The sequence below is a fragment of the Orcinus orca genome, chromosome 3, assembly GCF_937001465.1.
Source record: "Orcinus orca chromosome 3, mOrcOrc1.1, whole genome shotgun sequence".
Classification (NCBI taxonomy): domain Eukaryota; kingdom Metazoa; phylum Chordata; class Mammalia; order Artiodactyla; family Delphinidae; genus Orcinus; species Orcinus orca.
The window spans coordinates 12,330,258-12,352,612 of NC_064561.1; the positions used below are offsets into that span (position 1 = coordinate 12,330,258).

The window sequence follows — 22,355 nt, forward strand, 5'->3', positions numbered from 1 at the left end:
GGCCACCAGGGGTCACCCCAGTCTGCAGACCTGGTTGCTGCTGGCTGAGGGCCCAGAACTTGAGAGGCAGGGAAGATGGGTCTGAGACACCCCCCTCCCCCTGCAACTCTGGCGTAAATCCAGAAGTGAGCAGGAAACAGCTTCTCCTTCTGGAGTCAGCTAGGGCTGGAGACTGGCCCTGCCTTGTCTGGGGCCCCAGGGACTTCAGACCCTCACTGTGGGGTCCAGGGCTGACGCACACAAAGGGCTGGGCTCAGGGCTGTAAATGGGACCTAAAATATGATCATTACTGTTCACTTATTCTGCTGGCTTCCCCTTGGCCATACCTGCCAGATCCCTGAAAATCAGCGCCGGGGACATGTGGAGCCATGGGAGGTGTGTGAGCAGGAGGGGTACTGTCAGGTCTGGTTCTCCCACCAGAACGGAGAATCCCCCAGCTGCCTTGCCTTCCAGACCCCACCTGCCTCCCTCCCCACAGGGCCAGCCCCCAGCCTGCCCTTGCTCTGTTGTGCCTCCCTGTCTCCACCTGTCCAGTTACCACTCAAAGTCTCTGTCTGTCTCTCTGTCTCCAAGTCTTTACCTCTGTGTCTCCACCTTGTCCCCAGCACACTCTCCCAGGTCCCTGCCCTGGCCTCCCCTATTCATGGTCACCCTGGGGTCCCTCCGTGGCTACAGAAACAGGAGTGTATGGGAGGGGGGGTGGAAAGGGGGAGGCTGGCACAAGCTGGGTGGAGGGCACTGGCGACAGCAGCAGCCTGACCTTGTTGGCGCCCAGTCCCAGGTAAGAAAGTGGGTCACCTTTTTTCAGGAAGGAACACGGATGCCCAGAGAGGACAGGCTCTTCCCCCCAGCCCGCCGCCCACAAAGGGCTCTCCTTGCCTCCTCTGTCAACTCCAAAAGCCCAAAAACTTAATTTCCTTTGCATTTAACCAAAACCCAAACACGCTGGCATAAAAGTGGAGGGTTTTCTGAACTTTGCTGAAATTTTTCTTCGCCAGAAATATCGCTTCCTCCAGAACCTTCCTGAAGTTCTGTGAGAGTTTTTAAAAACCTTGTGTCTCCTTGAGAACTTCAGTGTCGGTCTTCAGAGTGACACAGAGCTGACTTCCTCAGGACAGTCTTCCCGTCTCTGCCCAAACAATCAAATGAAACCAAATGGATTGTTTTTAATTTAGAAAACAATAATTAAAATCGAAGTCCCTCCAAAGGAATTCAGAGAGATTCACGCACAAAATTTCCTGTGACTATGACAAATGGTTTTCAGGGAAAAGCCAAATGCTCACATCATTCGATGCATTTGACCTCATGTGAATTCGAAGACCAGTTGCTCACCTCCTCCCTCTGGAATTTTCTGGCCAGGAATTCAGGCAGAACGTGTTCAGAGAGGCTGTTTTTAGAAATTTTAGACTCTGCTGGCAGGAGTGTCAATGGAAACAACCTCTTTGGAGGACAAATTGATGACAGCTGTCAAAATGTAAAATGTTATTGCTTTAGGACCCAGCAATTTCACTTGTGGAGATTTGATATCAAGTCTTATTTTGTTCACTGAAACAAAAAATTTAGAAACAGTCTAAGTGCCCATTGGTAATTATTATGGTAATGTATGTGCTGAAAACCTAAACAGCGGTCAAAAGGAATCAACAATCTCAAAGTCATAATGTTGAGCAAAAAGAGGAAGTTTCATCATTACCTTTTCCATTTAAAAAAAAAAATCTAGCTTTTAAAACAAATTATTGGAAAAAGAAACATCACAAATCAAAGTTGTGAGATCAAATTGCCAAAAAGAATGTTATTTTTGAGCTTGATACAAAAGACATTAGTGTGTATATTGAAAACTCTTGTTCTTACACTGTGACAGTTGCTCAAAATTGTAGCACATCAGGTCTAGAGTGGCTTTTTGGTTTTCTAGGAGTTTATGGTTGCCTTTCTTTTCCCTTGACAACAGATATCATGTTCATACATACATATATGCAACATCTTCAATATTCAGTGAAAGATAGCCAAGATCTTAAGTTCATACCAAGACTGTCACACCTCCTGGCATTGGCCTAAGCACTGCCCCCTTGCCTGAGCTCTCAACTGGACCCTTGTCACCCAGGCTCTACCCCTGCCCTGGTGATCCCACAGGCTCAGGGCAACAACAGCTGGGACAGTGTCCCTCCCCTGTGTCTCAGTTCCCCAGCCTCACATCAGAGTCTGTGGATGATCCAACCCCACCTTAAAAAACTACCACCTTTTATTAAGGTTAACTGTGTGCCAGGCACTGACAAGTGTTTCACAACTGGCTTTGTTGCCTCCACTTTAGACAGGAGAAAACTGAGGCTCCAGGAGCAGAAGTCACTTGTCCCAGGTCTCACAGCGGTAGGTGGCCTAGCCAGAACTTAACTCCAGAGGCCGGCATTGAAACCATGTATTCACTCTGCCTGTACATGACTCCCCATTAATGCAGATGGGAGATGTCCTCCTCCCACCCTGCTCCAGGGGACTCTGGGTGGGCCTGACCAACCCAGAGAAATAGCTGGTTGGGCACCACTTGCAGCCCCCAACCCTCCTCCCTCCCAGTAGTGGCTGGGAAGGGTCCGGAATCAGGAATCAATGGGTAGCTGCAAAGGCCAAAGGTCAGACAGGGGTTTCCTGCCCATCCCTGGGAACTTCCTCCATCCCGACCCAACTCCCACCTCCTTGATGAACACCACCCTGGAGGACCCCTCCCCGCTCAACTACCCCCCACTCCACTACCCTGGTTAATAGGGGGCTGGGTCCCCATGCCACCGCCTTCAGCCTGCTGTGCCCCCCACAGGCAGTGGACAGCAACTGTGTTATCGTCACCCACCCATGGTCCAGCCTCCTTTCCATCCCCTTGCCCCGTTCCCCTCGGATCCTGTCAGCCTTGACCCCATGGGGCTAGGGGCTGTGTCCCACTCTGTCTCCCCAAGACTGAGGACCCCTCACCGCCAGGCCTGGGGCTCTTGGTGAGGCCTCTGGCATCACCCAGCATAGGGGTTTTCCCTGGAGCTCCTGAATCTGGGGGGACATGTAGGAGGGCATACCCAGAATCCTTTGCTCCTTGGTCCCGAAACCCCTTCCTTGCCCACCTGGGGGTGACCCACAGTGAAGCTTGACCCCCTCTATCTGGCGCTTCCCCTTCACCATCTCACAGAGCCCCAAGATGAGGTTTCCAGCAGGAAATGGTAGTAATAATAGCAACGGCAAATCATTTCTCCCAGCCCCCTCCCCGGCCCTGGGACCTGGTACTGTGCCCACCTCATCTCACAGAGGGGAAAACCGAGACAGGAGAAGCCCCTCACTCAAGCTCACCCTGGCCCCAGGTTCACTGCTGCCTGTGCTTACTAAGCGCCTCCACGAGCCGGGCACTGGGTGGGATGACAGCTGGGGGAACCCGCGCCACCACCATCCACCCATCAGCCCTCTGTGAGGCCTTCCTGTGCCAATTACTGAGCACCTACTGTGTGCCTGGCCCTCAGCTAAGCGCTCCGCACAATTTAGCTCCTGTAGTCATCACTGCCATGTAAGATGGGCACACATCTGTAGCCAGCCCTCCCTGAGGGGAGGTGAGTCCAGCTCTGTGAACGACCAGAGTGAGACACCCAGGCGGTGCTTTCTCCTCCCTTCGTCTCGGTATCCTCCTCCCCACGATGGGGATGTTGACATGAGGTCACAGGCAGGTGAGACAAGCTCTGGGCACAAAGCAAGGGCAGGTGGGGAAAATGAGGCTCAGCAAGGCCGAGAACGCCTGGTCCCCTCGCCGGTGCCCCACCCAGCGTTAATCAGAGAGGCCCAGACGTGACACGGTGCCCTCCCCCCTTCCCTTCACAGCCTGGGTGGGAGTGTTGTGATAACCCACAGCCCCCGTTTCCTCCTGGCCAGGAAGGAGCCAGGCAGAGGAAGTATTAAGAGGAGTAATATAAACACTTCCCCCCTCCCCCCTGCCGTGGCAAGGTCTAGAAGGGGCAGAAGCCACCACCCAGAGCAGACCAGCCAGCAGAGCAGTGCCGGCGCACCGGGCAGAAGCTGGGAGGAGATGGGCTCGGCGATGGAGCACGGGGGACCCTATTCACGGGCAGGGGGCAGCCCGAGGGGCTGCTGGTACTATCTGCGCTATTTTTTCCTCTTTGTCTCGCTCATCCAATTCCTCATCATCCTGGGCCTTGTCCTCTTTATGGTCTACGGCAACGCGCACGTGAGTACCGAATCCAACCTGCAGGCCACCGAGCGCCGGGCTGACGGCCTCTACGGCCAGGTGGTGGGGCTCACAGCCTCCCAGGCCAACCTGTCCGAGAAGCTCAACCTCACCTCCCGCGCCAAGGATGCCATCATGCTGATGCTGCTAAACGCCCGCCGCGACCTGGACCGAATCAACGCCAGCTTCCGCCAGTGTCAGGCCGACCGGGTAAGTCCACAGGTCGGACACCCGTCCCGGGGAACCCCAGGCTGGTCACCTCACCTCTCTGAGTTTCACTTTCCTCGTTCATGAGACAGGGACAGTCACGGACCCTACGTTTTGCGTGCCGAGCCCGTGGAGAGAAGCAATGCGTATTTTGTCTGTATATCTCAGGCAATACTTGGGACACACTTAGACTAAAATATGATTTGTGGTCTATCTGGAGTTCAAGTTGAACTGGGCATCCGGTCTGTGGTCAGACCTAGGCCCAATGGCTTAATGTGTATAAAGCGCCCAGAACGCACCAGCACACACTAGCTGCAAGTAAGAGCTGGCTTAATAAACGCTCAGAGTGTTGGATTCTTAGCAATTGGTATGAATGGTTCAGGTTTGCCTGAGGTTGGATGTCCGCTTAGGAAATATTATCTCTTCGTTGAGTCCCAGGAGGTAGGGAGAAGATTTCAAACCCTTTTGCAGAGGGGAAATGGAGGCCTAAGAAAAGAGGTGGCTTGTTGGGGGACGGGGGGCAGCAGGGAGCAGAAATGGGCAACCCTGGGTCTCATGGAGACTGTCATCCCCCCCTCGTACCCCCAGCTCCTGTCAAACGCACTCAGCAAGATCCCCCATGTTCTCACACATACACGATTCCTCTGAGGAGGTCCCGTTCCTGGGAACACTGAGGAGATGTTGCCTCCTCAGGCTTTGGCTGGAATGGGGTGAGAGAAGGGGTGGGCAGGGGAAGGGAAGGGTTGGGGAGAGGGGCAGGCTCTCTTTCTCCCACAGGAGGTGTCTGGGCTGTTTGGGGCAGGGGACCGTGGAAAGAAAAGGCCTTTACTGGGGCTTCAGACCACCCAGACCCTGCCACTGGGCAGGAAGGATGTGCACAGCTCCCCTCAGAACTGCCCAGGCAAGGGTGAGGTCTCTGCATCTCATTCCCCCAGGACAGGGCCGGTCCCCCTTAGATCCTCAGAAAAAGGTGAGTCCCCCTCAGACCCCCAAATGAGGCAAGTCCCCCCTCAGACCACAGGGCTGGACCATGTACCCCCTCAAATGCTCCCCACTCCTGACAAAGGGCAGCTCCCTCAGACTTCTCAGTTCCCGGGAACTGGCCCTTTTGAATCTTTCAGGACACGCATGGTCTTCCGGTCCAGGAGCCATTAGGAATCCCAGGATCATAAAGTTTTATTCTTTTGTTTTTTGGATTTTGTTTTTCGTTTCTGGCCATGCTGCGCCAGGATCTTAGTTCCCCCACCAGGGATGGAACCCATGCCCCATGCAGTGGAAGCGCAGGGCCTTAACCACTGGACCTCCAGGGAAATCCCTTTTTTGTTGTTGTTTTTGGTTTGGGTTTTTTTTTGTTTTTATCATAAAGTTTCAGACATTCACACGCATCTCCGAATCCCGGACGGCCCCATCGTAGAATATTAGAAATCTAAGAATCTGCCTCTTTACAACTTTAAATTTTGAAAATCGTAGCTTTCCCCCCACACACAAGTTGACAAATTCCTCTGTCCTGGAGCCCCTCAGGGTTTTCTCCAAGGACCCCCCAGGAAGCGGGCACTGATGCTGGGGAGTAGCCCCACCCCTGCCACGGCAGCCCCACATGTCTGATGGTACCAAGTATGAATTTTGATCTTTCCCTGATCCTGGTGGTGCTATGAGACGGATTTTTTTCTTAAATTCTCTGCAAATGCAGTTGCATTTCTGGCTCTGAGACCCTGGGAGAGAAAGGGGAAATTAACTCAGTGTGTTTTTTTTAGGGTATGCCCCACTCTGCCTGGGTCAAGGAAGCACCTCCACCCAGGACGCATGCGGGAGAGATTTTTTTTGTCATGGATTTTTCTTCATTCAGCGTTCGTAATAATCTTTTTGATGGTCAAATTATCCTGAAATAGGCCATAGGAACACCCTCAATCTGGCTCCTGTGTCTTTTGGTGGAACTCCATGAGTCTTTGAGAGCTTCCTTGCTTTATGTCCTAACAAATATTCCAGAAAACCCTTCAGACTGTTTATACTTGTTCACTAATCAATTAGTTCTCTCCCTCTGAGTCCAGGGCAACCATGGCTACAGGAAAGTGAGGGAGAGACTCCTGAATTACTTCATAAAGATGTACCTGAACACTCCTTAACAAGAGAAGATACTTTTTTTGTATTGTCGGATTGCACTAGATCTAAGTAAATAGTCTTCTCGTCATCTTGACATCTGAGAACCTGTGCAGAAAAATACTTCTGTATTTTTGGGAGCTATCTCCTCCAACTGGAAGAAAACCTCTTTCGCACTTCATCTTTGGAGGCAACTCGTACCCTGAGATCTTCCCTTTCTGTAGTTAAGGCTTTTGAAAACAGACGTCACAGGAGCTTCCAGAGCTATTTCTGTCCTCCCCCATGCCCAGGTCATTAGGACAGGGCCAGCTTCCAAAGGAGTAAGGACAAAAAGTGACAGAAAGGCACACCCTCTTCACCCTTCATACCTTTCCTTGTTATATTTCTGCAGAGCGTTCTGTTCCAAAGTTTTAAAGACATAAAAAACGTTATAAAGTTAAAATGTAATTCACATGCCATACAATTGGCCCATTTCAAGTGTACATAACGGGGACTTACCTGGCGGTCCAGCAGTTGTGACTCACACTTCCACTGCAGGGGACACTGCAGGGGACACGGGTTCGATCCCTGGTCCGGGAACTAAGATCCTGCATGCCGTGCGGTGCGGCCAAAAAGAATAGTAATAATTAAGTGTATATAATTTTTAAAAAAAGTGTAGATGAAAGAAAAATGTGTACATAACAATGATTTTTAGTACATTCACAGAGTTGGGCAACCGTCAGCACAATTCAGTTTAGAACATTTTCATCACCCCCAAGAGAAACGCCACCAGCAGTCACTTCCCCTTCCCCCTCACCCAGCCTCTGACAAACACAAATCTGCTGTATGTTTCTATGGATTTACTTACTCTAGAGATTTCCTTTAAATGGAATCATGCACTATATGCCCTTTTGTGTCTGGGTTCTCACCCTCAGCATGATGTTTTCAAGGTTCATCCTCATTGTAGCGTGTGTCAATGCTTCATTCCTTTTGATAGTCGAATAATATTCCACTGTACGGATGGATCACGTTTTATCCATTCATCTGTGGATGAAACACTTGGGCTGTTTCTACCTTTTCGCTACTGCTGTGAATATCTGTGTGCAAGTTTTAGTGTGAACATATGCTTCCATTGCTCTTGGGTATATATACCTAGGAGTGGAATTGCTGGGTCATAGTGTAATTCTATGTTTAACTTTTAGAAAAACTTGCCAGGCTGCTTTCCACTGTGGCTCCACCATTTTTACATTCCCATCAGTACTGCCTGCGAATTCTGTCTCTCCACATCCTTACCAACACTTGCCCATTCTTGTTTTTTGTTTTATTTATAGCCATCCTAATGGTTGTGAGGTGATATCTCATCATGGTTTTCATTTGCATTTCCTGATGACTGAAGATGATGAACGTCTTTTGATGTGCTGGTTGACCTTTTATATATCTTCTCTGGAGAAACATCTATTCAGATGCTTTGCCTAGTTTTCAATTGGGTTGTTTTTTATTATTAATTTCTAAGAGTTTACTTTTATATATTCTGGTTACTATTCTCATCATCAGACACACGATTTGCAAATATTTTCCCATCTACGGGTTGTTTTTTTCCCTTTCTTAATGTTGTCCTTTCATGCACAAAAGTTTTTAAGTCCAATTTATCTGCTTTTTCTTCTGTTGCTTGTGCTTTTGGTATCATATCTAAGAGAAACCGTTGCCAAATCTGAAGTCATGCAGAGTTAACACCTGTTTTCTTCTAAGGAGTTTTATAGCTTAAGCCCTTACATTTAGGTCTTGGACCCATCTTGAGCTAATTTTTGTATATCGTGTGAGGTAGGGGTCCAAATTCATTCCTTAGTATGTGGCTGTCCAGTTGTGCCAGCACCATTTGTTGAAGAGAATCTTCTTTCCCATGAAACGATCTTGGCATCTGTATTAGTTTGCTAGGCCTGTCTTACAGTACCACAAATCAGGTGGCTTAAATAACAGAAACTTATTTTCGCACAAGCACACGTTCAAGATGTTGGCGGAATTCTTTCCTTCCCAGGCCCATCAGGATCTGTTCCATGTCTCTCTCCTTGGCCTGTTGATGGCTGTCTTCTCCCTGTGTCTTCACATCATGTTCCCTCTGTGCATGTCTGGGTGTCCAGATTTCCTCTTACAAGGACCCACCCTAATGACTTCATCTTAACTTAACTGCCTCTTTAAAGACCCTGTCTCCAAATACATTTACGTTCTGAGGTCCTGAGAATCAGGGCTTCAACATGAGAATTTGGGGTGAGGGACACAATCCAGCCCATAACAGCATTCTTGTCAAAAAAAAAAAAAAAAAATCTGTTTTTCGGGGAATTCCCTGGCGGTCCAGTGGTTGGGACTCAGCGCTTTCACTGCTGAGGGCACAGGTTCAATCCCTGGTTGGAGAATTAAGATTCCCCCAAGCCACACAGCACAGCCAAAATCCGTTATTAATTGGCCGTAAATGTTTTCAAGGTTCATTCAAGTTGTAGAATATATCAGTGCTTTGTTCCTTTTTATTGCCAAATAGTATTAATCATAACTTTTTTTTTATCTTGGTTGACTAAAATGCCTAGGGAAAGAGGTGGGTTTTTTTTTTAATTTATTTATTTTGGCTGCGTTGGATCTTCATTGCTGCGCGTGGGCTTTTCTCTAGTTGCAGCCAGCGGGGGCTACTCTTCGTTGCAGTGTGCGGACTTCTTATTGCGGTGGCTTCTCTTGTTGTGGAGTACGGGCTGTAGGTGCACGGGCTTCAGTAGTTGTGGCACATGGGCTCAGTAGTTGTGGCTCTTGGACTCTAGAGCACAGGCTCAGTAGTTGTGGTGCACAGGCTTAGTTGCTCCACGGTATGTGGGATCTTCCCAGACCAGGAATCGAACCCATGTCCCCTGCATTGGCAGGCAGATTCTTAACCATTGCACCACCAGGGAAGTCCAGGTGGGGTTTCTTTTAACTTTGTTTTTAATTGAATGAATGGAAGATCCTTTAAATTCTATAGTGCTTTACAGTTTTCAAAAGTTTCACACACATGATTTCATACAATCCCATAATACCCTTTCTTAAATTTCCCACCCCTATATTCCCCCTCCCCTCCCCCCACCCCCACTGGTAACCACTAGTTTGTTCTTTATCTGTGAGCCTGCTTCTGTTTTGTTATATTCACTAGTTTGTTGTATTTTTTAGATTCCACATATAAGTGACATCATACAGTGTTTGTCTTTCTCTGTCTGACTTATTCACTAGCATAATGCCCTCCAGGTCCATCCACGTGGCTGCAAGTGGCAAAATGTCATTCTTTTTCATGGCTGAGTAGTAGTCCATTGTCTATAATCATAACAACTTTTGAAGATCAGACCAGCATCCCCTGTAGAGAAGCCATGTCCTTGTGAACTATGCCAACACAGACCACCTGGGTGTTGGATCTGAGGCCCCAGCCCTGAGAATCTGGGCAGCGCCGGGGGCAGGGGGTCCCACAGGAGCCGGACACTGAGCTCTGTCCTGTGTCACATCCGGACAGGTGATCTACATGAACAACCAGCGATACATGGCTGCCATCATCTTGAGTGAGAAACAATGCCAAGAACAACTCAAAGAAAGTAACAAGAGCTGCGATGGTGAGTGGGTTAGGGTTAGGGTTACAATTATGGACAGTGGAGAGCAGGGTAGCTGACTCCCCACCCAGTCTCTTGGCAGCCCCCAACCTTCCTGACTCTTATGGTCCTATACCCTTAGCTTTGGCCCTCACACTGAACCAGAAAGCCAAGACACTGGAGGTGGAGCTGGCAAAGGAGAAGCTGGTATGTACCAAAGACAAGGACAGTCTGGCGTTGGGCAAGCGAGCGATGGAGGAACAGCTGGCCGAGTGCAGCAAAGCCCAGGAGCAGCAGCGGCAGGAGCGACAGCTGGCCGAGGACCGTCTGCAGAAGGTGCAGGCCCTCTGCCTCCCGCTGGACAAGGACAAGTTTGAGATCGAGCTGCGCAACCTCTGGAGGGACTCCATCATCCCGCGCTCCCTTGAAAGCCTGGGCTACAGTATGTTCCATCCCCTTGGCTCGGAACTGCCCTCCATCCGGAGAACCTGCGACCACATGCCCACCCTCATGAGCTCCAAGGTGGAGGAGCTGGCCCGGAGCTTGCGGGCTGGCATCGAGCGTGTGACCCGTGAGAACTCGGACCTCCAGCGCCAGAAGCTGGAGGCCGAACAGGGTCTGCGCGCCAGTCAGGAGGTCAAGGAGAAGGTGGAGAAGGAGGCCCAGGCCCGGGAGGCCAAGCTCCAGGCTGAATGTGCCCGGCAGACCCAGCTGGCCCTGGAGGAGAAAGCAGTGCTGCGGAAGGAGCGTGACAACCTGGCCAAGGAGTTGGAGGAGAAGAAGCGGGAGGCTGAGCAGCTCAAGATACAGCTGGCTGTCAGCAACTCGGCCCTGGACACCTGCATCAAGGCGAAGGTGGGCCAGAGGTCCCTGGCTTCAGATTGCATTCGGGGTGGGTCTGGAGGCCAAGCTGATGGTGATGTTGAAGTTGAACTTTTTTTTTTTTTTTTCTTGGTGTGGAGGTTGGCTTCCCAGTCTAGGTTGGGTTACTTAGACTCACTTGAGAATTTCACTGGTTTCACTGATGTCAGGATTGAGGCAGAGCTCGGAATGGGGATCAGCATTGAGAAAAGGTGTCGGGTTACGACTGGAGTTGGAGGTCGGGTGGCTGTCAGGTCCAGGGTTGAGTGAGGGGCAAATCTAGAATTGTGGTTGCTTTGGGGTTGGGGTGAGCTGAGACACTGAGGGTGGATTTAGGCTTGAGGCTGAGATCAGACATGGGTGACTGTGCGTCTAATGCTTTAGGATTGTGGTTATGTATTAAAGTAAGGATTTCATTGGCATTAGGTTTGGGGTGGAGTTTGGATTGGGAATGACATTAAGAAAGGGTTAAGGACGGGGGTTGAGTTTAGGAAGGCAGGTGGGCCTCAAAATTGGCTTAAGTTTAGGATTAGGGACTCATCCAGTGTTGGTGTCAGGGTTGGGATGGGTTTGAGTTGAGTTGAAGGATCAGGGGGCACCAGGTTAAGGACTGGAAGTGATACTGGGGTTAGGGTGAGGGTTAAGGCAGGTCTAGAGAAAGGCTTCACGTGGACTGTAAATTTGTGGTTAGAGTTGGGTCAAGGTGGGTTCTTGGTGACTCCTGTGTCTAGAGTTGATTTGGGTTAAGGTTAGGGTTCCATGTAAGATTTCATTGGTCTTAGAATTAGGTCGAGTTTGGCGTTTGGATTGTGAGGAAAGGTGAAAAGTTGGGTCAGGGGTCACCTGCAGGGTGGCTCTTGGATCAAGGATTTGGTGAAGAGCGAATCTAGGGTTTCAGTGGGTTTGGGATTGCATTCAGTTGAGGCTGGAGTGGAAGCTCAGGCGGGTGTAGGTGGTTGGTGGGCCTAGAGACGATTAGAAGTTTGGGGCCAAGGGCGGATTCAGAACTTCATGGGCATTAAGATTGGAATTGGCATTGACCGTGGGCTAGGAGTTGAGATTGGGCTGCATTTAAGGTGGCTGGTGTGAGGATATATTCGACGTGAAGGATTAGGTGAGCCTGGGCTTCGAGTGCAGGTCAAGACTGGGTCTAGAGTAGAAGCCGGGTGGACGTTGATCTTGGGCTGAGGCTGGGCTGGGGTTCTAACTCAGGTAGAGGCTGAGGTCTGAGGTTGAGCTGGGGTTGAGCGTGGTATTGGGAAGGTATTTATGGGTGACTGTAGTGGAGTGCCAGGCTGGCACTGAGGGAATGGGGGTGGGGGGTAGATTTTTCATAGCGGCTGGGTCTAGGGGATGGGCTATGGTCAGAGTTAGATGTAAAGTTATGATCAGATCAGGTTTGTCATTGGGACGGGGTTAAGGTCAGGCTTTGATTCTAAGGGAGGTTCTGTTTTCAGGTTGGGATCTGATTTTAGGTGACTGAGTTCAGAACTGGTTTTGGATTTCAGGTTTGGAAGGATCCTCTCGGGGTCCTTCAAGGGATGGCATTGAGGATCGAGGGCCAGTTGGTTTACAGAGTGGGTCAGCTTCAGTCTGGAGCGGGGCTGGGTTGGGTGGATGGACTCCAATGGGGTCTTGGATTGGAGTCAGGCTGGCACAAGGCTGTAATGGAGACCGTGGCAGGACCCCTGCAGAGTGGGGTCTCCGGGGGCTGCCAAGGGAAGCCGGTCCCTGCAGTCCCCGATCATTTGAAGGCAGGTGTCTACAGGTGATTATATATCCATCATCACGTGTCCTTCTCCATGGGTATCTGTCTGTTTTCTCTGCCCTGGAAGGAACTCAGGTCTCCAAGGGTGTGGAGAGGCAGGAAACTCCCTGGGACTCGTGTTTGGGATCCCTGGCCTCCACCAACCTCCTTTCACCCTTCTTCCCACAGTCGCAGTCAATACCAGTGCCAAGACCTGCAGGCCCTGCCCCCAATCCCCCGCCCATTGGTGAGTGACAGAGGGCAGAGCCAGGAGAGGGGGGCGGATTCCACCTTGGATCCTGGGTTGCCAGCCCATTCCCTGACCCTGGGGGGATGGTTACTAAGGCATTAGGTCGGGGCTGACCCCTCCCTCTCTTGGCAGACCCAGCTGGGCTGGAGGAATTCAAGAGGAGGATCCTGGAGTCCCAGCGACCCCCTGCCAGCAGTGTCTTAGCATCAGCTAGGTGAGGCTCTGGACAGGCTGAGACAGTTCAGTCTCAGGCTTTGGATGAGGCTGGGTACAGGACTGGGGTGGAGGGAGGCTCGCATCACACTTGTTGCTTCCTTAATCGAGCACTTGCTGTATACCAGGCCCTATGCTGGACCCAGGGGATACAGCAGTGACCAAGACACACACAGTTCCATTCATGAAACTCCCGAGTAGTGGGCCAAAGAGACAATGAAGGAGGCAGGGTGACCAAGAACCTACCACGATTGGATGCTTACTGTGATCTTGGCACAGTCCTAAGCTCTCTGCCCAATTAACTCATTTAATCCTCAGAATCCTAATCCATGGGTGAGCTACTGTTATCCCCACTTTCTGGATGAAGCAAATGAGGCACAGAGAGGGTGTGCATCGTGCCCCAGGTAACACAGCCAGAGCTGGGACATGAACCTAGGTGATCAGACTCCAGACAGGAAAGGGAGGGCCTGGATGAGGAAGGGAACTTTGAGCTGGAGGCTAGACAAGAGCTGGCCTGGGGGAAGGCAAGGGGAACAGTGCTCCAGGTGGCAAGAACAGCCAGGGCAAAGGCCCTGTGGACGGACTAGGGTGGCAGAAGTGAACAGAGCCGAGGAAGGGGAAGAGGGACAGCAGTGTCCGAGAGTGACCCTGGGCCTCTCACTCCACCCTTCTGAGCCGCACTTTCTACTTCTATAAACATGAGGGTCTCTGGGCTTCCCTGGTGGCGCAGTGGTTGAGAGCCCGCCTGACGATGCAGGGGACGCGAGTTCATGCCCCGGTCCGGGAAGATCCCACATGCCGCGGAACGGGTGGGCCCGTGAGCCATGGCCGCTGAGCCTGCGCGTCCCGAGCCTGTGCTCCGCAACGGGAGAGGCCACAACAGTGAGAGGCCCACATACTGCAAAAAAAAAAAAAAAAGGGGGGGGGTGTCTGAAATCAAAGGCATGCAAATGCTTTGCCAGCCATCAAGTGCTGTCCACACATGGCTGGAGGAGCAAGGAACCCAGGGCCTCAGTGGGGAGCATCAAGTGTGCCTGGCACATGTTCAGGTGATGGCTCCATGCCTTTGACCCCCTCACTGCCTCCCAGGGCCTGGTCATCTCTTGGACGACACCCTGTGCGTCACGGGGAAGGTGACTCAGACCACAGCTCCAAGAACACCCTGTGCTCCCTCCAGGGTCACTCTTACACCCCCCCCAACCCCCCACCCCCTACCCTGTTCAGGACCACACTGCTGACCTAGGGTGGGCAGCCCATTTGTAGTTTAGGACCTGAGGTTTGAGGAGGTATGTGGGATTTTTGTCAGACCCCTCTGATCCCAAAGCCTGTGGCATCAACAGTTTTGCCACCAGGCTACTGTGAAGCTAGGTCTGTTTCAGCCCCAGCATGCTAAACAAGGCCCTTGGGGCCAAAAAGATTTCCAAACGTCTGTCATTAACTCCCCATGGTCCTCCGCACCCAGCTCCATCTTCACTATGCCTCTTCTTACATACTCCCTCTGACGGGGAGCTCACTCCCTTACGGAACTGGGTCCCCTCGCTCTGGATAGCTCTGCCTGGGAGAAATCCCTCAGCCTCGGGCAGCCTGCAGAGAGGGAAGCAAGGGGGTAGGGAGAAGACCCTGCTCTGAGCAAACAGTTTTCCTCTCTCCATCTTGGCCTGAAGCCATCATGGCAAGGAAGGAGGTTCTATTATTATCCCCATTTCTCAGAGGAGGGAACTGAGGCCCCAGGGAAGTGATCAGCCCGGGGTCATGCGTCAGCAAGTCAGGGCTGGAGCCAGGCTCCCAGTCCAAGCCTGTCCCGGTCGCAGCTGAGGATGGGGAAGCTCTTGACATTGTTTACCCCAAATGATGTACCCCCCCCCCCGCCCACCGCCACGGAGGAAACAATGTGTACTTAAGCCTGTGCCCCTCCTGCTTCTCTCTGCAGTGTCACAGGAAGGGCTTCTGGTCCATGGGCTCCCGCCTTGATTTGCCTTCCTCTGAGAGAGGGGCCGGGCATGAGCAGGCTGGGGTCTTCGGCTCCGGTTTTGGGCCCCAGCTCGGCCAGGCACTCAGTGGACAGCCAGTGAGTGACTGAATCGTAACGTCCAAATTTTATATGCACCCAACAGGGGACCAGATCCGAGGCCCCGCATCAAATCACCCACCCCATGATGGGGACTGTTGATTCCTTTTCCACTCACTCCTTCCGGGCCTCGAGAAAGTCTGCGCTGCTGCTAACTCACCCTAATGCCTCCCAGACCCTTGCAGTTCGCCCATAGTCACAGAGGGAGGGCAGACCAGGCTCCGGCGTCAGCTGCACTTGAGAACATGGTCTTGCTTTTTCATTGAACACTTTTAAGTGGTTTTCTATTAATGGCAAATGCACCAGCTTTCCTTTACTTGGTAAGACTGAGTATCCTTTGGAGATCACTTTATTTAAATTAAAAAAACACAACACAGTGGAGGTGAAGACAAATATTAAGTGAATATTGGTGTAGCGGCTACGTGGCTGGAGATGGCACAAGTCACAATGTGGAAGGTTGAAGATGGGAGCTCAGCCCTGGCTCTGAGCCGAGCACACAGTGAGTGTCGATTCAAGTTCACTGCCATCACTATGACCGTTTGTTTTTTCATTCAACCCATATTTCTTGAGCAGCTGCTGGGTGCTGAGGACACAGGGAGGAATAAGGCACAGAAATCCAAATCCCCACCCTCGAGCGGCTGACAGTCTAGTGGGGGAGGTGGATGACAAACCAGATGAGGGAGCCATGATAGGGACCCTTGGTGATGAGTGAAACAGAAAAGGGATGAGGGAGCTTGAGGAGGTTGGAATTTTCCACGGGGGTGGGGTGGGGGCGGGGCCAGGGCAGGCTTCACTGAGGAGGTGACATTTGAGCAGAGAACTAAAGAAGATGAGGGAGGAGCCATGAGGGGATTCTCAGAAGGGTGCACCAGGCAGTGAGCACAGCCCGTGCAAAGGCCCTGAGGCAGGACCATCCATGCCCGGTGAGTTTGAGTGAGGCAGCTGGTGTGGCTGGAGCTGAGTGATCGGGGGGACAGTGGGAGGAGGTGAGGTCAGGATAAATCAGGCAGGGCCTTGGGGCTGCAGTGAGGACTTTGGGAGCCCTGGGAAGGCTGTGAACAGCAGAGGATGTGACCCGACTCAGGTGTTCACAGGCTCATTCTGGTCGCTGTTGTGGAGGGTGAAGGTGGGAACCTGAGACAGGGGTGAAGGCGACTGTGCTGGTCCAGATGAGCGATGGGGTTTAGGAGCCCCAGTCTCTGAAAATGGCCAGGGATGACCCTCCCTTGCAGGCTGGTGAGCAGTAGTTAAAGGATGTCTGTCGGGGCTGCCTTGGAGCCTGTGAATTCTGGTAGAGGACAGAGCCTGGAGCTGGGAAGGGGGGCACCAGAGCCAGCCAAGGAACGTGAGGCTGCGGGGGCCCCAGGGAAGAGCCAGGGAAGGAAGGGAGGGGGCCAGCGGAAGCAGGACTTGGAAGAGGCCCCCACCTCCCCCATCAGGAAACAGCCTCTGAGCCAACCTCTGACCCCTCGTGAGAACCTTTGGCAGGCCTGGGAGGGGGAGGGGCATCCCAGACAGCGGGATGGCTCCTGCAAAGGCAAGGGGGAGGGGCGGAAGTGAAGTGATGGCTCTGAGAATTTGGGGGGTACTTTGTCAGGTTTTGATTCCCCAGTGGGGAGGCCTGGTGGGGGCAGAGTGGGTGGAGCCTTGAATGCCAGATACGGAAGATCTGGCTTTGTCCCAAGGGCGCTGGGGAGCCATGGGAGCATGTGAGTAGGGGCAGGCTCATTAGAAAAACCCTCCTGGGAATGAGTGAGGGGCCAGGTCTAGGTCAGTTCTGTGTAGACCAAAAGGGAAACTGAGGCCTGCCTGGGGGCCGGGGGGCCGGGGACTTTGGGCAAACACCCAGGATCTCCAGGGCCTTAGGGAGCAAAGGGGAGAGAGTCAGACAGACTGCAACAGAGGCCTGGAGCACAGGAGGCGGCCCCTCTGAACCTCAGTCTATATAATGGATAGGCACACATCTCAGTCCCACCTGTCCCACAGAGGTTCAACAAGGCGAAATCTAAGGGCAGGTTGAAACCGGCAGGAGCCCTAGGGTTCTTGGGAACAAGAAGGGGCCCAGGGGAAGAGGCAGGCCCAGGCGAGGTTTGTCCTGCCGTCTGTCTGTCTGACTGACTATTGTATTCCCATCTCCTTCCTGCCCCAGTGGCTGAGGAGGCTCTAGGCCCCGAGGACCGAGGGGTGGCCCCGACTCACCGGTCTGGAGACTAGGTGCAGCGAGACGCCCACGGCGAGGGACACAGCCAGGGTGGAGTCAGATAACGCACGCACGACAAAGGGGGCGCCCTTGGCCTGCGTCCTCTGCTCATCCTCCGCCACACCGCACCCACACCCCCTAACACTCTCTCCGCACCACACAATTCCTCACCCCCTAGATGCCGGGACGACGTCACAGATGCAATGACATCAATCACACAGACATGGTGGTGACGTCACAGAGACAAGGCAATGACATCACAGAGATACACGGCGACATCACACATGCACTTTCTGCCCAGCCCTTGCCCAAAATCACATCCCTTTGTGCACGCGGGTCAAGGCACCCACAGCATCCCATACTCAGCTGGAGCATCTTAGCGCTCCAGGTCTGGGGGAGTGAGAACAGGAAGACATTCACCTTCGTCCTCCCCTGAGAGTTTCCAGGCCCCCGAGAGAGGGAGCATCTGGTCCAGGGGACCCCTCAGAGCCCACGAGGGTGCTGCCCCTTCACTCTCTCTCCCCTCCATATCCAGCCCTGCCTGTGACCCATATAAATGTTAGTGGCACTAAATAAATGTTATCAAATCCCTTCAAAGACTCCAGAGTCATGATTTCTGCTTTGAAAAGGTACCATCAGGCTCTGAGTGAGAAAAAAAAAAACTAGGAATAAGATGAAAGCTGAAGAATCCCATCGCCAGGTCAGAAGACCCTTCAACCCGGAGCAAACGTGAGTAGACACCAGCTTCCCCCAAGCGGTAGGCATCTCCATATGTGAAGAGAAATGGCAAAATCATAGTCAATAAGGGTTTCATGAAATGCCTACAAAACCCCACATTGTGACAGCATTGTTGTCAATTTAGTGTTTGTTTAAAATAGCAGCTTTTTTTCCTATTTTTTTAAAAAGCATATATTTAAAAAGCAGTTTCTTAAATAAATACAAATAAAAAGCGGTTTCTGAAAAAGCAGATTATCTATTTGTAGCTTTTGTTTTTGCTAGGTTTGCAGAGATTCCCCCAGGTACAGACAACAATTACTGAGGTACCACAGCCTGTTTTGCAGTAACTCCTCCTCACCAAAATGATTCCAGAACAATATCACAAAAGTCCCAGGCGTTTGTTTTGTTTGAGGTTTTTTGGTGGGAAGATGGGATGTTAGAAAGGGCACCAGTGTCCAATTAGGGAGCACTTCAACTGACTGATCACTAAATTAGCAGGAAGCCGGGGAAATTTTGCACATTAGAGGAACACAGGGAAATCACAACATACCCAACAGACTGGGGAAAAAAGTGTTAAAAAGCTATAATACCGACTGCTGGTGAAGATGTAGAGAAAAGGGCATTTTCCTACAGGACTGGTAGAAATGCACATCTCATCCTGGCCCTTCTGGAATTAGTTTGATGATATTTAATAAAAATGAAGACAGGGAATTCCCTAGTAGTCCAGTGGGTAGGACTCTGCCCTTTCACTGACCAGAGCCCGGGTTCAATCCCTGGTCGGGCAACTAAGATCCCGCAAGCTGTGTGGCGAGACCAAAAAAAGAAAAGTGAAGACATACAAATCCTTTGGCTCAGCAACCCCATTCCTGGCACTTTATCCCCGAGAAGTGAAAACTCCAGGAAACAAAGCAAATGGCCATTGGTGGTAAATGGCCTAAAAATTGTGGTCAAGGGCTTCCCTGGTGGCGCAGTGGTTGAGAGTCCGCCTGCCGATGCAGGGGACACGGGTTCGTGCCCCGGTCCAGGAAGATCCCACATGCCGCGGAGCGGCTGGGCCCGTGAGCCATGGCCGCTGAGCCTGCGTGTCCGGAGCCTGTGCTCCACAACGGGAGAGGCCACAGCAGTGAGAGGCCCGCGTATCGCAAAAAAAAAAAAAAAAAATTGTGGTCTAGAATCTCAGCTTGTCTGTCTCTCCACTTTGATTCCCTCCCAGCCCATCCCCTGGGACCTTGGACAGGGAGGGGATGAATCACGAGGAGCCGAGGCTGGCAACGCCACGCTTAGGGCAGGCTAGTCAGGAGGGACAAAGGAGCGATATTTCCTGGATACAGGAACCCGGGCGAGAGACGGGCCGCTGCAGGAAACACTCGGCTGGGGCCCCGCCAAGCAAGGGCAGGAGGGTCAGCCAGGCCTGGCCGCCCAGACGGGCCAGTCTGGAGGCCCCAAGGAAGCAGGGACGTCCCTGACCCTGAGCCTACTGCCTGAGCAGCCTGGAGTCCTGGGGAGGATGCCGACAGCAGCCAACCCCAAGCAACCGTGGGACACCTGAGTTTGGCTTCCAGACTCTGACATTCCTGTATTCAAATCTTGGCTCAGTCCATCTCAGCCTCCATTTACTCACCTAGAAATAAGTGTAATAATAATCACCCTAGGGGCCTTCCTGGCCGTCCAGTGGTTAAGATGACGTGCTTCCACTGCAGCGGGCAAGGGTGCGATCTCTCATCGGGGAACTAAGATCCCGCAAGCAGTGCGGTGCGTCCAGAATAATCATCATCACCATCCTTAACTCTCTGGACCCATGGGCGCAGGTCTCTGATTCTTGGTTGGTCTCTCCCATTCAGAGCATCCCAATATCATCCTTCTAATCAGCCCCCACACCCGATCTATTCGTCATGGGATCTGACCATGTGCCTCTCCCGCTCACATACCCTCCATGGCTCCTCATTACCCTGGGAACAAAGCCCAGTTCCTCAGCTCTCTTGTGCCCTCCCTCCTCACACACAGTGCCGCCTTTGCTTCCAGCTGTCCTGGACCTTTGACTCTTTGACTACTCAGTGACTTTTGTGTTGTGCCCTCAGACTAGAATGCCTTTTTCTTGCCTGCAAATTCTTCTTCCCCCAAGGCCCAGCCCTAGAGATCTCTCCTCCAGGCAGCCCCCCTAGATGCTCCAGGCATAGTTCTTGCTCCCTCTGGGTACCTCTTGGGCCCCATCCTTCCCTCTTCCCAGCCCTGACCCTGTAGCTCTGACTTCTCCAGGCTGGTGTCCTCCCCATCTCCACCCCCGCCCCGCGGGGAGTCAGGTAGGGGTTGAGTACCAGTCAGGGAGTAATTGGCAGACCCTGTGGTCCAGCCGCTGGGTGAGGTTCTGACTCTTTGGGGATTTCCTGTGACCTCTATAAATAACCCCCATGGCTGCTTCCCACAAACCGCCTCTCCCTTCTTGGAAAAAAGGGACCGTAGCCAAGGACCTCAGTCCAGCTGTGTGCCAGGGCCCAGGCATCCTTCCCCAAAAGCATCTCCCCCACCCAGACCCCACTCACCCCTCCTGGGAGCCCTCCAGGCCCTGCCCACACAGAGGACATCTGGGCACCCACCTCTTCTAGACCCAGATTGTTGCTTCTTCTTGTCTTTCTGCAAAATGGACATAATAGTAATATCCATGCACTAAACTCATGGAGTGACCCTTTCCCTTCAGAAGCCTTTCATGGTGGGGGTTGGGGGGCAGCAGCTGTCGAACAAGCAGACAAATCAACAGACTGTGACATATTGCAATGAAGTCATGAAGAAACGGGGTCGGAGGTCCCTTTAGTTGGGTGGTAGGCCCTGGACACCTCCCAGCCTCTGCTCACGTGTCCCCTGAAACCGAGTTTGTATCTTCAACTACTGGAGGTGATTTTTTTCTGATTCTGGAAAAGATCCTGACCCTATTTGAGACTCCATGTCCACCTCTGGCAAAAGGGGAGTTAACCATTCATATGCCACCAGGTGGGTGTGGAAGCCTAAGGTCCCGGAGCTTCCCTGGAGGACTGCCAGGCACCTTCTTTGTTAGAGCAAAGCGCCCTCTGCTGGTTCATCACCACCACGTCAGGTCACCCATAAGCCTTGGAATCAAAGGCCTCGCTATCAGGATCTTCCTCTCCTCCTGGACCTCTTCTCCCTCCTCTCTAGCCCTCATCACTCTACTTCCAGCCACACTAGCCACCTTGCTGTCCCTCGAACACACCGTGATGCTCCCACCTCAGGGCCTTTGCACGTGCCGTGCCCTCCGCCTGGGATGCTCTTGCTAGCCTCTCCCATCTGGTTTCCTTCTTCTCACCTTTCAGATGTCGGTGCAGATGCCACCTCTGCAGGGCAGCCTGCCCTTATGTCCACCCCTGACCAGGTCAGGCTTCCTCATTGTAAGTTTGCCCAGCAGCCATCAGGCCTCACCGAAAGGAACTGTGTCTCTTCTTTAACAAGGGCAGGATTTATGTCTGCTTATTCCCCTCAATGATCCCAGCCCCCTACACACGGCCTGTTGCCCAGAAGGCCTGCAGTGAACTCAAATTGAACTTGAACAGACCTATGTGCAAATCCCAAAGCTGGGGACCTCCAGCAACTAACTACTTCTCTGAACCTGTTTCCTCACCTATAAAACTGTAACAAAATACCCACTGCATTGTGCTGTTATGAAGATCCCATCAAATGATGTGTACGGTTCTAACACATAGTAGGTGCTGGATAAATATTCACTGAATGAGTGAATGAATCACTGAATGAATGACTAAGCATGAAAAGGAAGTAGATAAAAGAAGATAAAAGAAGCAAAGTTTCGGGACTTCCCAGGCAGTCCGGTGGTTAAGACTCCGTGCTTCCAATGCAGGGGGCGCGGGTTCGATCCCTGGTCGGGGAACTAAGACCCCACATGCCATGTGGCACAGCCAAAAAGAAAATAAATACATACATAAATAAATAAAAATTAAGGGCTTCCCTGGTGGCGCAGTGGTTAAGAATCCGCCTGCCAATGCAAGGGACACGGGTTCAAGCCCCACTCTGGGAAGAACCCACATGCCGCGGAGCAACTAAGCCCATGCGCCACAACTACTGAGCCTGTGCTCTAGAGCCTGTGCACCACAACTACTGAAGCCCGCGCACCTAGAGCCCATGCTCTGCAACAAGAGAAGCCACCACGATGAGAAGCCCGTGCACCACAACGAAGAGTAGCCCCTGCTTGCCGCAACTA

The 22,355-nt window shown here is 52.2% G+C and overlaps 1 protein-coding gene across 1 annotated transcript; it reads left to right on the forward strand.

The window, feature by feature from the left end:
• Positions 1–3,946: 3,946 nt before the first annotated feature.
• Positions 3,947–18,007, forward strand: PLVAP (plasmalemma vesicle associated protein). Its single transcript, XM_012535783.3, has 6 exons — positions 3,947–4,411; positions 10,005–10,101; positions 10,220–10,932; positions 12,875–12,932; positions 13,068–13,149; positions 17,366–18,007. Exons 1-6 carry the CDS (start codon positions 4,043–4,045, stop codon positions 17,370–17,372), a joined length of 1,326 nt encoding a protein of 441 aa, XP_012391237.1. The 5' UTR covers positions 3,947–4,042; the 3' UTR covers positions 17,373–18,007.
• Positions 18,008–22,355: the final 4,348 nt, after the last annotated feature.

Coding starts and splice junctions, on each gene's coding strand:
- PLVAP (XM_012535783.3), top strand. CDS start 4,043: ATGGGCTCGGCGATGGAGCACGGGGGACCCTATTCACGGGCAGGGGGC. Junction 4,412..10,004: donor GCCAGTGTCAGGCCGACCGG/GTAAGTCCACAG, acceptor ACATCCGGACAG/GTGATCTACATGAACAACCA. Junction 12,933..13,067: donor CCCCAATCCCCCGCCCATTG/GTGAGTGACAGA, acceptor CTCTCTTGGCAG/ACCCAGCTGGGCTGGAGGAA.